Source organism: Taeniopygia guttata, chromosome 2, assembly GCF_048771995.1.
Source record: "Taeniopygia guttata chromosome 2, bTaeGut7.mat, whole genome shotgun sequence".
Lineage (NCBI taxonomy): Eukaryota > Metazoa > Chordata > Aves > Passeriformes > Estrildidae > Taeniopygia > Taeniopygia guttata.
Genome location: NC_133026.1, coordinates 91,885,260 through 91,900,000, shown reverse-complemented (window position 1 = coordinate 91,900,000; position 14,741 = coordinate 91,885,260). Strand labels below are relative to the sequence as shown.

The 14,741-nt window shown below is 42.8% G+C and overlaps 2 protein-coding genes across 2 annotated transcripts; one reads left to right on the top strand and one right to left on the bottom strand.

The window, feature by feature from the left end:
* Positions 1-4,097: 4,097 nt before the first annotated feature.
* On the bottom strand, positions 4,098-7,272 carry ALG2 (ALG2 alpha-1,3/1,6-mannosyltransferase). Its single transcript, NM_001245658.1, is given in 2 exon segments — positions 4,098-5,025; positions 6,866-7,272. Coding segments are annotated over 2 exon segments (1,236 nt in total). The 5' UTR covers positions 7,199-7,272; the 3' UTR covers positions 4,098-4,122.
* Positions 7,273-7,487: 215 nt separating this feature from the next.
* SEC61B (SEC61 translocon subunit beta) lies at positions 7,488-12,688 on the top strand. Its single transcript, NM_001245226.1, is given in 4 exon segments — positions 7,488-7,595; positions 7,696-7,793; positions 8,398-8,499; positions 12,355-12,688. Coding segments are annotated over 4 exon segments (291 nt in total). The 5' UTR covers positions 7,488-7,592; the 3' UTR covers positions 12,443-12,688.
* The last annotated feature ends 2,053 nt before the right edge of the window (positions 12,689-14,741 follow it).

Genomic DNA, 14,741 nt, shown 5'->3' with positions numbered 1-14,741 from the left:
CTCCCAACAAGGAAGTAGAGAGGAAACAAAGCTACACTGATAAAATAAGGAACTGAGTGCCTGCACTTCTGAAATGATAAGTCTCTTTCTTCTGTAAACCTAAAACTTTGTTTTCATGTATGGGTCTTTAAAACAGCAGCAGGGAAAGACCAGGTTGGATGGAGCTTTGAGTAAGCAACTTTGGTTTGGTGGTGGGTGAGTCTGCACATGGCAGAGTGGTTGGAGCAAGATGATCTTTATTATCTCTTCAAACCCTAACCACTCCATGATTCCATGATAGTATGAGACTAGATAAAGAGAGAGATGCTCAAGAGAACAGAAAAAGAGCCTCACAGGCTCACTGAATAGTCTGATTGGAAAGGATCCACACAGATCCTTGAGTGTGACTCTAAAGTGAATGGCCCAGGCAGGGATCAAACCCACCCTGGCATTATTAGCACCCTGCTTTAATCAACTGAGGACTCATGAGAACATAAAAACACAAGTCACAGCATAATCTAAAAACATTTAAAACAATCGCGGATTTAATTTCTTGATCTGACACTCTACCTTCACTGCCAGTATTCCACATTTTTTGTCAAAAAAAAAGTATGGGACTTTCTGATGTTTAACAGGAGCCTGCCATTTTAAGGTGGCTTCAGTCTATCTGGGATCAACATGTCAGTAGTGAGGGTCCACCAGGTATGCCAGGAACTTCACCCTGTGTTGCTGAAAAGAGCTGATTTCTGGGGTTTGACGTGGAGTCACCACTGCTGGAAGTGACTTAGGACATGCCTGGCATAGCCTGTGTGCCTGTTGAGTGCTGGAGAACATGAACATGCTGAGAATATCACTACACAGTTATCAAGCAGACTGTGCAGCACATGGTGTACAGAACCATGGAAAGTGGTCAGAGCACAGGAGAGACCAAACAGTGCCATAAGATCCTCATAGTGTCTGTATCTGGTTCAGAAAGGACTTTTTCCACTCATTCCCTTCTAGTGTGCAGGAAGTGCAGTGCTTCTTAGAGTTTGCCAGCTTCTTCTGATTAATCAAAACAGGCTTTTCCAGTATCATGGCTCTTCTAGTGGTACCTACTTGGAAGGGACCTCACTTCCCATGGGCATGAGAAGCACATAAAGTCCCTGAGGAACAGAAAGACTCATTCACCATGTCGTACCTTACTGTCCTGCCAAAGTCTTGGCTGGAATTTTGCTACGGAAGCAGATGTCTCTGAGCCATAGGGGCTATACTGTCCCACAATCAAGCCCAAAGCAGGAGCCATGATGTCTTTTTCTCTAGACAGATCACTCCCACAAATAGGAATTTTCCATCTGAGATAAACAGGAGCTGGCAATCAAGCTACCTCTGAGGAATGGTAGCACACTTTTGAGGCAACAGAAGAACCAACAGTGGTGCTGGCCTACCACCAGCATACAACTGGCCCAAGCTCTGGGGTAGGCCAGTCCTAACCACCTCATTTTGAGGGTCACAGACAGACATAGATTTTAAAGGAGCATGCTTTTCACATCCAGTTTCCAGAGTCAACTGATTTGTGTATTTATTGGCCAACTACTTCCCCTGGTGGAGCTCCAGCACTCCAGTGCTTGGCCACTGCAGTTACGGTCCCTTCGAGAACTATTTAAATTAACTAAGTCACCTGGTTTTGGACCCCATGGCCACTGTCCTCCACACAGTCACAATCCATATTGTTCTGGGATATTACTACTGCTGATCATCTAATGTCCCTTGGGATATATAGTACCTAGATAGGCTGTAAAGATTAGCCATATCTAACTAATAAGTCCTAATATGATTGTGCAGTCCCCACTGAATGGTTCTGGAATACCATAAAACCACAGAAAGGTTTGAGTTGGAAGGGACCTTTAAAGACCATGTTGTCTAACCTTCCTTCAGTGGGCAGGGGTATCTCTTGCCAGATCAGGTTTCTCAAGATGGAAAGCAAGAGATCTTGAAGCAGCCTGCTGTTCTCTGCCACACCTGAACACGTTGACCACAGCTTCCTGCAGCAATCTGAGCCTAACCTGCAGCTGATGGGGAGCCTGAAGGCCAGGCTCCACAGTCAGCCTCAGCCTTGAGGTGGTTCAACCTACCTGCCATGAAGCAGCAGGACTGGGGCAGCTCTGCAAGGGATGGCAGTGAAAAGTCAGGGGAGATCACATCAGGGGACAGTGACCTCACTGACCAGGGCACAGTACCCAAGTGAGGCATCCTGGAAACAATAGCTGCTGACAGTCACAGCGACCACCAGGTAAATGTGAGATGACAGGTCAGGTCCAAGTGGAATCCATGAAATTCAGTGAACTGAAGCTGCAGGATATAGGACTAGGCACATGTCTGCCAGCAACACAGCTCAGGAAAGGGCTGGAGGCCAAGGCTGGAGCAGAAAGAGCTACCCCTGCAGCTATGCTGGCGAGTGTGCACCAGCGTGTCTTGTAAGGCTCCAAGTTAACTCCAGCAAAACTGAGAGAGGAGAATATAACACAGACCAAGCACAGGAATCGTCCCCAACCACCTTGTACCTTCTAAATGGAACTTAAAACCAAGACCAAGCATGTCTCGAGGGTGTTTATCTGACCACAGATAGTTTTCACCATCTCTTCTGGTCCTTCAGTCATCCATTACCACACCCATGATGAAAAAGTTGCACAAAGATTTAAGAAAACTTTTAAGGGTGGGAATCGAGTAGAAATACAGGAGCAGGCTAAAAAGAAAATAGATTTAGGCTTGCCAATTTTTCTGATTGAATAGAAATGTAGGAAACAGGGGCCCTGAAACCATCCACTCTCACTCCATAACAAATAAAAATTAGTGTTCCAACTTCTTGATTAAAGACAGTGACAGACTTGGTTTGATTTTTTTTTTACTTCAAATAAAAGCTTTATAAGTGTATTGAGACATGGGTTTTGGTCCTAAGCAACAGAAAGAATGGTCTCTCTGTTGTGAAGTACTAATGTGGAAATGCCTGAAACTATCTTAAATAGAAATTGCAGAATTCAGACTACAAATTATATTTCATACCACACTACAAATTGTATTTTATAAGTAACACTGAATTTCACTGGATCTATTTTCACACTTAAAATTCAATTGTGTAGACTACGTGTGTTATAACAAACAGACCCATCAACTAATAAAGATGCACCAAGAGAGGCAGAAGAGCAAAAAATATATTCCTTTCTCCAGACCAGTCTGGGAAAAAAAATCACAGTACTGTAATGTGTGCACTCACTGCATTAGGAAAACATAAAGTTACCACTACATTAGGCAAAATAAAATGTCTTTATTGCCTGGTCCAGATTAAGACCTTTTCTAAAAGTGTGTTGTCATTTAGAATGAAATGTTAACTATAGAGAAAATCATTTAAGTATCTACAAACCAGAAATTAGTCCTAAAGTAAAATTATGTCTTCAAGCATTGCAGGCAACTAACATACATAGATTTCAGCACTAACCTTTTTGCCTGAGGTAGTCTGATATCTTTGGTGTTATTCAAGTGTCATTTCCTCCTGCTCACACACTGTATACTTTTCTGACACCCAGTGTGACTACACAATGCAATTGGACAAGCACAGTAATGCTCAATCATTTTAAATCCATAACATTCTTATTCCTAACACTGCCGGGTTTTTGAAACATGCAGTTGGTTGGACTGTGCAATTCTCTCCATAGTTAGCTAAGACAGCCTTCTTACTTACGAATTACTGGTGACCATTTTAAATACATAAAGCTATGGCTGTGTGTGTCTTATCTGGACAAATCCAGCTTCTGTAAGTTGAATCAGCCATTCTATACAGTGTAAAATAAAACATTTTATTTAATTTTCCTAGTAAGCAGTAATTTTCCTAGTAAGTTACTGCCATTAAACTTTGCATTTTTCCAAGGCACAGTACACAAAAGAACTCCTGCAATGGCAGATCAGTCTACTAGATGAAAATTTTAACCTTCTAATGACACAGTGGGACATGTTTTGATTCTTCGATGTGTCAAGTGACACAAGGCATTACAAGGAGCAAAACAAGAACATTCAGATATCCCTAGTTCTTCATTAGTCACAATGAATACTAGTCCCTTACAGAAATGAAAGACACAATATTGTTAAATACAACATAGGAATAGTATTTTATTCTGTTAATCTGCGTATGTATCGGTACAGCTGTTCTGAGAAAGCTTCTGAAGAAAATTTTTCCATAACTCTCACTCTCCCAGCTGCTCCCATTGTGTCCTTTAAGAGAGGATCTCTCACAATTTTTTCCATGGCATCAGCAAATTGCGTTGGCAGAGGATCACACAAAAATCCTGTAACATTATGTGAGATTGATTCTAAAGGACCACCTGAATTAACTGCTATAACTGGACATCTCATATACATTGCCTCCAAAGGGACAATGCCAAAATGTTCGTTGCTTGGTGTATAAAGCACACACACAGAATTACTAAAAAGAGAGATTTTCTGTTCATCTGAGAATGATCTCAGAAAAGTCACATGGTCATTAACATCGAGTTTGGCTGCTAGTCTCCTCAGCTCTTCATAGTGCTCCACGTTTTCCAGAACTCGTTTATCATAACCACCTGCCATAACCAGGTGAACTTCATCCCACTCATGTGAATCAAGTCTCCTTCGAAGTTCATGCAAAGCTTCAAGAGCCAATGCCAGATTCTTTTTTCTCTCATACCTATTAATGGAAAGGAACAAGAACTTTTTCTTTTTTGGTATCAGATCAGCTATGTCTGCAGGAACAATTTCTTCAAAGCTACTGATGTTGAGTGATGGGTAGAGGACATCTGGGTTTATGTGTGATAGGGACTTAAATGTGTCTTTGAACACGCTGGCAGTGAACTTGCTGTTCACAACGATACAGTCTGCCATGCCAGTCGTGTACTCTTCCAGCCAGTCGAGTGGCAGTCTGTAGAGGCGCTTCAGGAAAGATTCTCTCTTGGTCAGAAGCTGATCAGGAAAGTGACAGTAAAACAAAACCTTCTTACGGGTTCTGGCCAGTCTAAGTACAGGAATGCAGGCAGACACCTAGTGCAACCAGAGACGGGACAAGAGGAGAGGTTAGTTGTTTGTGTCAGTGCCTCCAGTGTGTACATGTGATTTCAAAGCCACGCTCTGAGAGACACTGCTTTGCAAGCCAAGTGCCTTCTCCTTCTTCCCCACCCAAGCATATCAAGTCGTACTCCCTCATCCAGGACTTCCTGTGGCCCTATAATTTCTCCCAGCTCCTCAACAAGGTCCCATCAAGCCCCAGGACTTCCCCAAGCACCTCCTTCTCCCACTACACAGGGTGCTGGGAGCAGAGCACAAGCAGCAGTGGCATCCTCTCCCTCCAGCTAGCTCAGAATGTAAGAGGTAAATTGTAAAATGTGGAATAGGTCAAGATTATCTAAAGTCAGGATGTTCTTTGATGTAAGATCTTCGTATACTTTCAAGCCTAATCAGCAAGAAAGAAGACCTCATCAGTGGAACTGTCAGCAGCTAGCATCCCTTAGTCAATACATCCTGGAACTAACAAGCTTTACAGATGCAGTAAATCAAGATGTTGATTTATGTCTATGTATTCATTGCTAACTTCACAAAATACTCTAGGTCCAAGTATCCTATAGCTGAACTATGTTCATTATAACACTACAAAACAGACCCCTGCTCAAGTGAAGACCATTTCCCTGAGCAAATGTAGAAGTTAACTGAGGATATGTAATTTGTATGGAATCACAGAATCAATTAGGTTGGAAAAGAGATCACCAAATCCCAGTGATGACCCAACACCACTGTGTCAACTAGACCGTGGCATAAAGGGCCATAACCAGGCTTTCCTTAAATATATCCAGGACCAGTGACTCCATCACCTCTTTGGGCAGTCCATTTCAATGTATAATCACCCTCTCTAAAGAAATTCTTCTTAATGTTCAAGCTAAGTCTCCCCTGGTGCAGCTTAAGACTATGTTCTTTCATCCTGTCACTAGCTGTTGGGGAGACCAATCCCCACCTGCTAGAACATCCTTTCAGACAGGCGATAAGGTCACCCTGAACCTCCTTTTCTCCCAGCTAAACATCCCAGCTCCCTCAGCCACTTGTCATAAGACCTGAGCTCCAGACCCTTCCCCACCTTCACTGTCCTTCTCTGGAAACTATTAACCAATCGTAATATTATGAGGGGCTGAATTTGAAATGTTACCAACTTTGAATTTCTGTGTATAAAAGATGGCACAGAAAATCTGATAGGGTGTCCTTAATTTGTGCAACACCGTGGAGCAGTCAGGCATGCACAGCTTTGAAATGAACAATCAATGTCTCTCTCCTGAGTGTGTCATTCTTGGCTTGTTGCACACCTGATAATGAATCCAATTTTGTGGGGATTTAATACTCCAGGGTTCTGGAGCATGTCTCTTATGAGAAACTGCAGGAACTGGATGAGTTTAATCTAGAGAAGAGAAGACTAGCAGGGCATCTTAATTAATATAAATATCTCAAAAGTGGATCTCGACTCAAGAGGATGCTGCCAGCTCTTTAGTGGTGCCTGGTGACAGGATGAAGAGCAGTGGACAGAAACTAAAACATGAGAACTTCTACATCCACATGAATGTAGAAGTTTTACACTGGGGGTGGCAGAGCACTGGAACAGCCTGCCCAGGGAGGTCGTGGAGTCTCCCTCTCTGGAGACATTCCAAATCCATCTGGACGCGTTCCTGCACCACCTGCTGTAGGTAACGCTGCTTTTGCAGGGGGTTTGCAGTAGATGATCACCAGACGCCCTTTCCAACCCTAACAATTCTGTGATTCTGTGAAGAGCAGCCCACCAGCATCCCCGCCTCCAGTCGGGCCGGCGGCAGCGGCACTCCCTTTCCCACGCCCATGCCCGCACCTGGTCGCACACGAAGGCGTCGAAGGTCTCTCCGCTGAGCAGCAGCACGTAGAGCGCCACGAAGGCCATGCGGAGGGCGGCGCACAGGGCGTGCCCGCGGCCGCACAGGCTGCGCGGCAGCCAGCCGCCCGCCCGCCGCACCGCCAGCCCGCGCGTCTCCGCGAAGCAGCGCTCGGGCTCGTAGTGCGCCGTCCAGATCTGCACCCGGCAGCCCCGCGCCCGCAGCGCCAGCGCCGCGTCCACCACCAGCCGCTCCGCGCCGCCCAGGCCCAGGTCCGGGTGCAGGAACAGCACGGACGGGCCCGCTCCTCCCGCCTCCTCCGCCTCCTCCATGGCCGCAGCCGCGGGGTGGCGTGGGCAGCCCGGCAGCCCCGCTGCGACACGTCAGCCTTGCTTCCCTTCCTGCCGGGCCTTCCCGCCCGCCCCGCCCGCCGGGCGGCCCCGCTGCTGCCCGACGCGCCGCTCGCCGCCAGCCCGCGCCGGCCCGGCCGCCGCGCAAGGAGCGGGCGCGACCGAGGCGTCACGGCGGGCAGCAGTCTCGGACCGCGGCCGCCGGGCGAGGGGTACGGGGATAGGGGGCTGCCGCCGCTCAGGCGTTATCCGGGGAAGCCGCGCGGCCCCGGGCTACGCGGCGCGGGGCGGAGCCTGAGGCGGGCGGGGACGTGGCCGGAGCGGCTGTAGCGGAGCGTGTGTGAGACCGCGCCGAGCCCGAGTCAGCACCGCTGCCATGGTGAGAGGCTGCCCCAGGCGGGGGGCGGCTGAGGCGCCCCTTCCCCACCGGCAGTGCTGGGCGCCTCTCATCCCCTCCCGCTTCTCTCCTCTCTCCGCAGCCCGGGCCCAACCCCAGCGCCACCAGCGTCGGCTCCTCGGGCCGCTCCCCCAGCAAGGCTGTGGCTCCCCGCGCCGCCGGATCCACCGTCCGGCAGAGGTGGGTGCCCGCCGCCGCTCCCCGGCGGGGACAGCGCTCTGCTTGCCGGGCTGGTGCCCTCTGCTGACGTGGCAGCACAGCTGAGCCCAGTCCGGAGAAGGGCAACACCGCTGGGGAAGGGTCTGCAGCACCAGTGCTGTGAGGAGGGGCTGAGGGAGCTGGGGGTGTTTAGCCTGGAGAAAAGGAGGCTCAGGGGTGACCTTGTCATTCTCTGCAACCACCTGAAAGGAGGGTGTAGCCGGGTGAGGGGCTGTGTCTTCTCCCTGGCAACTAGTGGCTGGATAGGAAAACACAAGTCTTAAGCTGCGCCAGCTGACGTTTAGCTTGGATATCAGGAGGAAGGGGCAATTAGACATCGGAATGGACTGCCCACAGAGGTGTCACTGTACCTGTAGGTATTTAAAGAAAGATTGGGTATGGCACTTAGTGCCATAGTCGTGTCGGGTCATAGGTTGGGCTTGGTGATCTTAAGAGTTTTTTCTCAACCTAATTGATTGTGTGAAGTATGTTATTTCTGCAGAGTCTTGTGGGCTGCTTGGTCCTAGAAGCTGGTGGAGTGCTAACGTGTTGTTTGGTCTTTGTTTTCTTCTGTCATCCCTTAAAGGAAAAATGCCAGCTGTGGGACAAGGAGTGCAGGCCGTGCCACGTCCACAGGGACTGGTGGGATGTGGCGGTTCTACACTGAGGACTCGCCAGGGCTCAAAGTGTAAGTTGGGTGAATGGGTGGTGGCAGGCTTGAGGGCCTTAGAGTTCCCCTGCCTACATAGTCTTACAGTCTTGGAATTAATAATAATCTGTCAGTGTTCTTGTGTGCATGGGAAAACTTGCTTGGTTGATGGTTGGGATGACATATTTGACCTGTAGCCCTGGAGAAGGCGTTTTTAAAGATACAGTGGTTTTAAAAAGGTAGGTACAAGTTGTATTTTGTAATTACCAAAGCTTACCCTAAGTGGTTTTTGAAGGCTGTGAGCAATCACTTTGAAGTTGAGAAAGGCCACTAGTCTCAACGAATTAAAGCATCTGTGTGCAATTTTTCATTCTCTTTCAAGTAAAAATTTGGGGTTTTCTCTTATAATAGCTATGTTATGATCCTGTGCACCTCTTGAAAATACAATATAACTTGCATCTGGTGTTTTTTATTAAAAAGCTGCAGATAAATTACTTTAGCTGAACTTGTCTAGCAAATAGCCTGCCAATACCTTGTGTATCTCCATTTTCACAAGGTGCATATTCCCAAGATTATGATCGAATACCTAGTAGTGTCCCTTTAACTATAAAGAGAGCCTAAGTTTTTACTCTTTTGACCAGTCTGAGTCATTCAGATGACAATCCAAACAAACTTTGCAGCCTAATACTTGTGTAGCAAAGATGAAAGGTGTATTTGAGGTGATGAGTGTGTGGTAAGTTATACCCTGCATGGAAATTTGTGCTTATTGTAGAATTACAGTTCATGAGCTCTTCTTACTGGGTTGAAAACTCTTGAGATGCTCTGGGCTGACTCTATTGCTTGGTTTTCAAATGCATTAATATTTTCGTTTGGAGCTCTTCAAGAGGGCTGCTGGTAGCTGCACAAATAGAACATTTGGGGAAGGACTGGTGATAGGCTACTTAGTGGTAGTTCTGTGAGTGATCCTTCCTTTGAAGTTGTTTTACATGTTTTCATTTTCATATGTACTTGAAACTTTAGGAAACAAAATGCATCCAGCAAACCACCAAAGCAGTGCTGTTCTGCTTTGCTTACTGCATTCTGAGTCCAGAAAGAGACAAGGCAAAGAAAAGACAATGAGCAACAATAGTGTTCTAGAACAAATCTATGCAGATAAGCAGGGCAACTGCTTTATCTGATGTTTGATTTACTGAAGTTCAATTTAAAAGATGAATTACACGAGACAAGAAAAAAAAAAAAAACCAGAAGGGCATTATGATTTTTTTAATAGACTTGTGATACAGGCTTTAATTTTGCTAAGTTTTCTTGTGAATCCTTTGATTTCCTTTTGCTGCTGAATGGCACTCAGTTCTCATGTTCAGTGCCAGCAGATCAGTAAATAAATTTTCCCATCTATTTATGTTGAAACACAGTGGTTCCTGATTTTAAGGTTTTGGAGCACTGGGAGTGGTTTATTTGGAAGCTACTTTGGGTAACTGTATGGTCAGGTTTTAATGAAAGAATCAAACCTATAAAAGTGAGCTGGTTTTACAAAGCACCTCACACTAGATGTAACTTTTTCTGAGCTATGGCTTGGTAGCAACTTTCTTGCTTACAGCTTTCTTACAGCTTTCTAGGTATTTTTCTTCAATTTTGTTTTTTTTTTTTTTTTTTCCACAGCAGCAAATTATTATTATCTCTGCCCTGTTTAGTAGGCTTTAAAGTGAGAATGGGTTATCAAGGGTTTGTGATTGCCTCAGTGAAGTGCTCAAGGGAAGTTGTTTTTAGAAATAGTTGTGATCACTACTGCATAAAGCAATGGGAAAGCTTAGCCTTGGTGGTGGGTGGGCTTTTTGATGTTTTTTGATATTGTTTAAAATGCAAGCTCTTAAAATTACTATAAAAATACATAGAGCCACCTGAGAACAGGTTAACTCTTACTAGCTACAATGAGGAGACTTTTACTCTAGATAAAAAAGGTTTTATATTTTATATATTTTATATTGTGCAGAATTAGACTTATGTTTTGGGTATTTTGTATCTGTATTCACTATCCAAAATAGTAAATATGCTGAATAGGAAGTTGGTTCCCATCAGGAAAGATCCTTTATTTGCATTGCAAAATGCTTCAAGATGTGTATGCCTTTAAAAACAGCTATTAGTGAAAGGGAGTTGTGGGGGATCTGGCTGAGAGGGGATATGATATTTTTTTCTTTAAAGCTTGGAGATTACATGCTTTGAAAAGAAAAAGAAACCCAAACTTTTTTGTCTTTTTGGGTCACTTGGTGCCTGTCGTTCCTGTATCTTGTCTTGGGCTTTCCTGCTTAAAGAGCTATAGGCAGCTATCCTGTGGATAGAAAGTCAAATTGAGCTTGTGGTACAATATGCAGGCTTATGAAAGACATTCTGAGAATGCACAGTACCGAATTTTTAGAGGTGTCGGAATCCATTTATTTAATTGTGGTGGCCTGAGAAGATGCAAGTGTGTGGAGGAAAATTGCAGGGTTTCAACAGGTTTTCTTTGGGATTAGAGGAAATGAGACTATGTGTCAGTATTGGAGAGTTGATTTTTCTCTAGGAGTTCAATGTCATCTTCATGTTAAAAAACCACTGAACACACAATCAGTCCCCACTGTTTATTTCCATGTAATTCTGTTCTGATTAGTGGGGCTCTTTGTTCTTGTGTGCCTTTGTCAGAGCAGCTTACCTGTTCCTACTGCTGAAGGCTCAAATTAATTAAATAGTAATTCAGATACAGTGTAAGGACTATAAATTATGATTTATATTATGTAGGCTATAAACTTACATGTATACATATATAAATAAAAATTATAAAATATATTTATTTATATGTATAAAATGCTAGGGTTTGAGAATTACAATCTGTTGCTTAGTGAAGGATACCCCTTGAAGGGGTTGCTTGTGTAGTCACAATGTATGTGGACATTGTTTCTTTTGTTGTTGGTTTATTTGCTAAATGCTTTATGTCTGTGTTCAGGATTCTTCATACCCAAATAAGTCTAAGTCTAGTAGATAATAACCAAGTTTTAAAACTCAATGTAAGATTACAGTTGTGATCATTTCAAGTATGTGGATCACAGTCTCATAGAAAAATATGTCAGTAAACTCTTAGCTGGATAACAGATTTCCCAATAGCATGTTGAAAATCAAAAATGAGATTGTGTGAAGTGAGTGGTATGAAGGACTGTTGAGTGTGTGTGTTCATGTAACTGTTGCATCCCAGAACAGCATGAAACAGCTAATTGAAGCTATCAACATACTCCCTAAGATTAATTTGTTTTTTAAAAACAGTACTATGCAATTTCCAAACAATATATGAAAGTAAAAATAATTTATTCATTTTAGGTAAAGATTTAATAATGTAGTTTTGCCACTTTTTATATGTTTTTCAAGAAAGCAGAAGTCCTGTCTCTCACCTACTGCTGCCATTGTTTCCAAATGAAACAAAACCTCTAAAATAAAACAGCTAATGAGAATTTTTTGCCAAAATTTTAGTAGCCGCTAGAGGACTCTGTTGTTTTTTTTATATCAGACTGCATCTTTGCTCAGTTGGCTATCTGAGTTGTAAACACAGGGGATACTTTTCCAGAGACTGTGGAAACAGTGATGAATAATAATGAACCATTAATGGCTTTTTTAACAAGGGAGGGGGGGTTTGTTGTGCTTTTTTTAATGTTACGTTTAGGGTTTTATAGAACTGTCTTTTAAAATAGTGGCAGCAGCAGCAGTTTTGATAGAGATGACTATCTCATTTCAATGTCCCTTAAGGTATTTCTGTGGGAAGGGAAGAAGAGTTTTCCTGTACAAATTCATATGAACTGATGAGCTCACTTGGCTGATAATGAGCAAGACAGACTTCTTTTTTATGTTAATGCATTTTCTCTTTATTTTTAGTGGACCTGTTCCAGTTTTGGTCATGAGTCTTCTTTTTATTGCTTCTGTGTTTATGCTGCACATCTGGGGTAAATACACTCGTTCCTAGACTCAACTGCCAACTTAAAGCATACATCTTGGACCAAAACTATGGTGGATCCTGGTTGTTCTTGGAGAGAGACTGGGGAAGCTTCCTATCACCTGTTGAAGTCCTGTCAACTTTGGCTATAATACCGAATTAATTTCTGAGTTCGCTACTTGGGCAGCTTTAAAGCCTGTCATGGGTCATTTTATATTTGTATCTGTATACTTAGAATACAGGTATTGCAATAAAAGTTGTATATGGAAATAGAAACAGTCTTAACTGTATTTTTTCCTCTTCCAGTATACCACAGCTAACACATTTTACTAGTGGTTTTCTTAAATCATTGTATTTCTGAGTAAGTGCTCTTTGACAGTTCAAACCAGATTCTTCAAACCATACATTGGTATATAATTTTATGCTAGAAGATCGTTTGTGACAAAATCAGGTTCACAAACATGAGAAGGTAACCAATGTCCTTGTTGAAATAAAACTGAGGTATCAGTGCTGAGATGGGCATGTTTTTCTTTTAACTCCAGAAGAATAGCTGGATTTATTTAATTTGTTTTCTAAATGCAAGTTAAACTTTACTCAGTGCTCGTTATACATAAAAGTTATTAAAAGTATGGGTTTTTTGTTTTGAGCTGCACTTGAGGAACAGCATGAACTGGTACCTAACTGATTTTAAAAATAATAATTTTATGGCTGTCAAAGACATTTTTCACCCTTAGTCACATGGTGTGGTTCTTGGGGCCGTCCTGGGCAGGGCCAGGAGTTGGACTTCAGTGGTCCTTGTGGGTCCCTTCCAGCTTAGGATATTTTGTGATTGAGTGACTGCAGGTCCAGCCTCTTTCAAGGAGAATTAAATTGAATGGGAGGATTGGAAAAGCAATGACTGCATTTCAAATAACAGGATATGCAAATAGGCTGACATACAGCTAAGTGTTACTTCAGATAATCACTCCAGTTTACTTCTGGATGTTCAGTATTTTAGTTTTGAACAGTCACACAGCTCTCCTCTTTTTAAAAGTATCTACGTATTTGTGCATTAGCATTTCTTACTGCTAAAATGATCTTGAAGTTGGATAGAATTATTTTAGCCTGCTGTTCATGTTGAGTCCTGGATGAATATCAGCTTGTTATGAGAAAACAATATTCTTAGTTAGCCTTGATAGGAGTTCTAACTGCATGTTCTAGAAGCAGCCTCTGTTACCACCTTCCTTAAAGCAGTTCTTAAATTAGTGTTACTTCTGAAAAGACCAAACTGTTCAGAACAAAAACAAGAATGAGGAATGTGGTCTCAGGGCTACAGAGGTAATTGTTTTGAGCTGTGCTAATGCCGTAGTACCTAATGTAAATGTAGAGGGAAAGATGGAAAACTGGAGCAGAAACTGCAAGTTATCTTAGAGAGTGTAATAGTAGGAAGGTATTTTCAGAGGTTTGGAAGTTGAAGAGCAAGGAATTTTGGAGACTCAAAGGCGGTGTTGTAGCAGAAGACTAAATTGGTGGAAACTGATACAAATAAATCATGTATCAAAGAGAAAAAGATCCATAAATTATTTACCTCAATGCATACGGAAGGGAACTTAAAACACAAGGGAAAATAAAGTAAGGGGGGGGGGTAGTTCACCACTTCAAAAGGTGGAGATAAGGATCCCTCACTTAAATGCTTTGCTTAGCAAGAAAATAAATTCTGTACAGTCAGCAATTTCATTTTAAAGCAAGAAAATATAAAGAGAACACCAAATGCAGTTCAGTTGTTCTGCTGACCATGTGAACAGACTGTGCTAAGCTAATTTGTGGTGCTCAATGTAAAGTGAATGGAATATTCTAAAATAGTGTAAACATAAGGAATAAGGAATAACAGTAATGTCAAAGTAAGTAACCTCTTTTTTACTATGTTTTCTAATACACTGTTTGACAGTTTTCTAAGGCATCAGGAAACAGTTTTCTTTTAAACACTTCCAGTTCCTAAAAGATGTTTTCTCATATCAAATAATTCAATTTAAAACCTTCCATATTTTTGCTTTTTTGATGTTCTTCTGCTTCTAATGACCAGAATTTATCATGATCTTGGAAAAGTGATGGGGGGAAGGCTTATTGCTGTACAGCCTTTTGATAAATTTTTAATACATTTTAATACATTTAGTTCAAGTGAGTATAAAAATGCTGACTATTTTGACAGTGCTGTCCTTCCTTAAGTATTTTAAATAATTTTTTTTTTCTAGAATGACCTGTATAGTGGGTTTTTGCATGCACTGTCAAAAGAGCCTATTGTCTCTCATTTTGCACAGATTACTTTGCACCTTTGCTTGGCTTTATATTT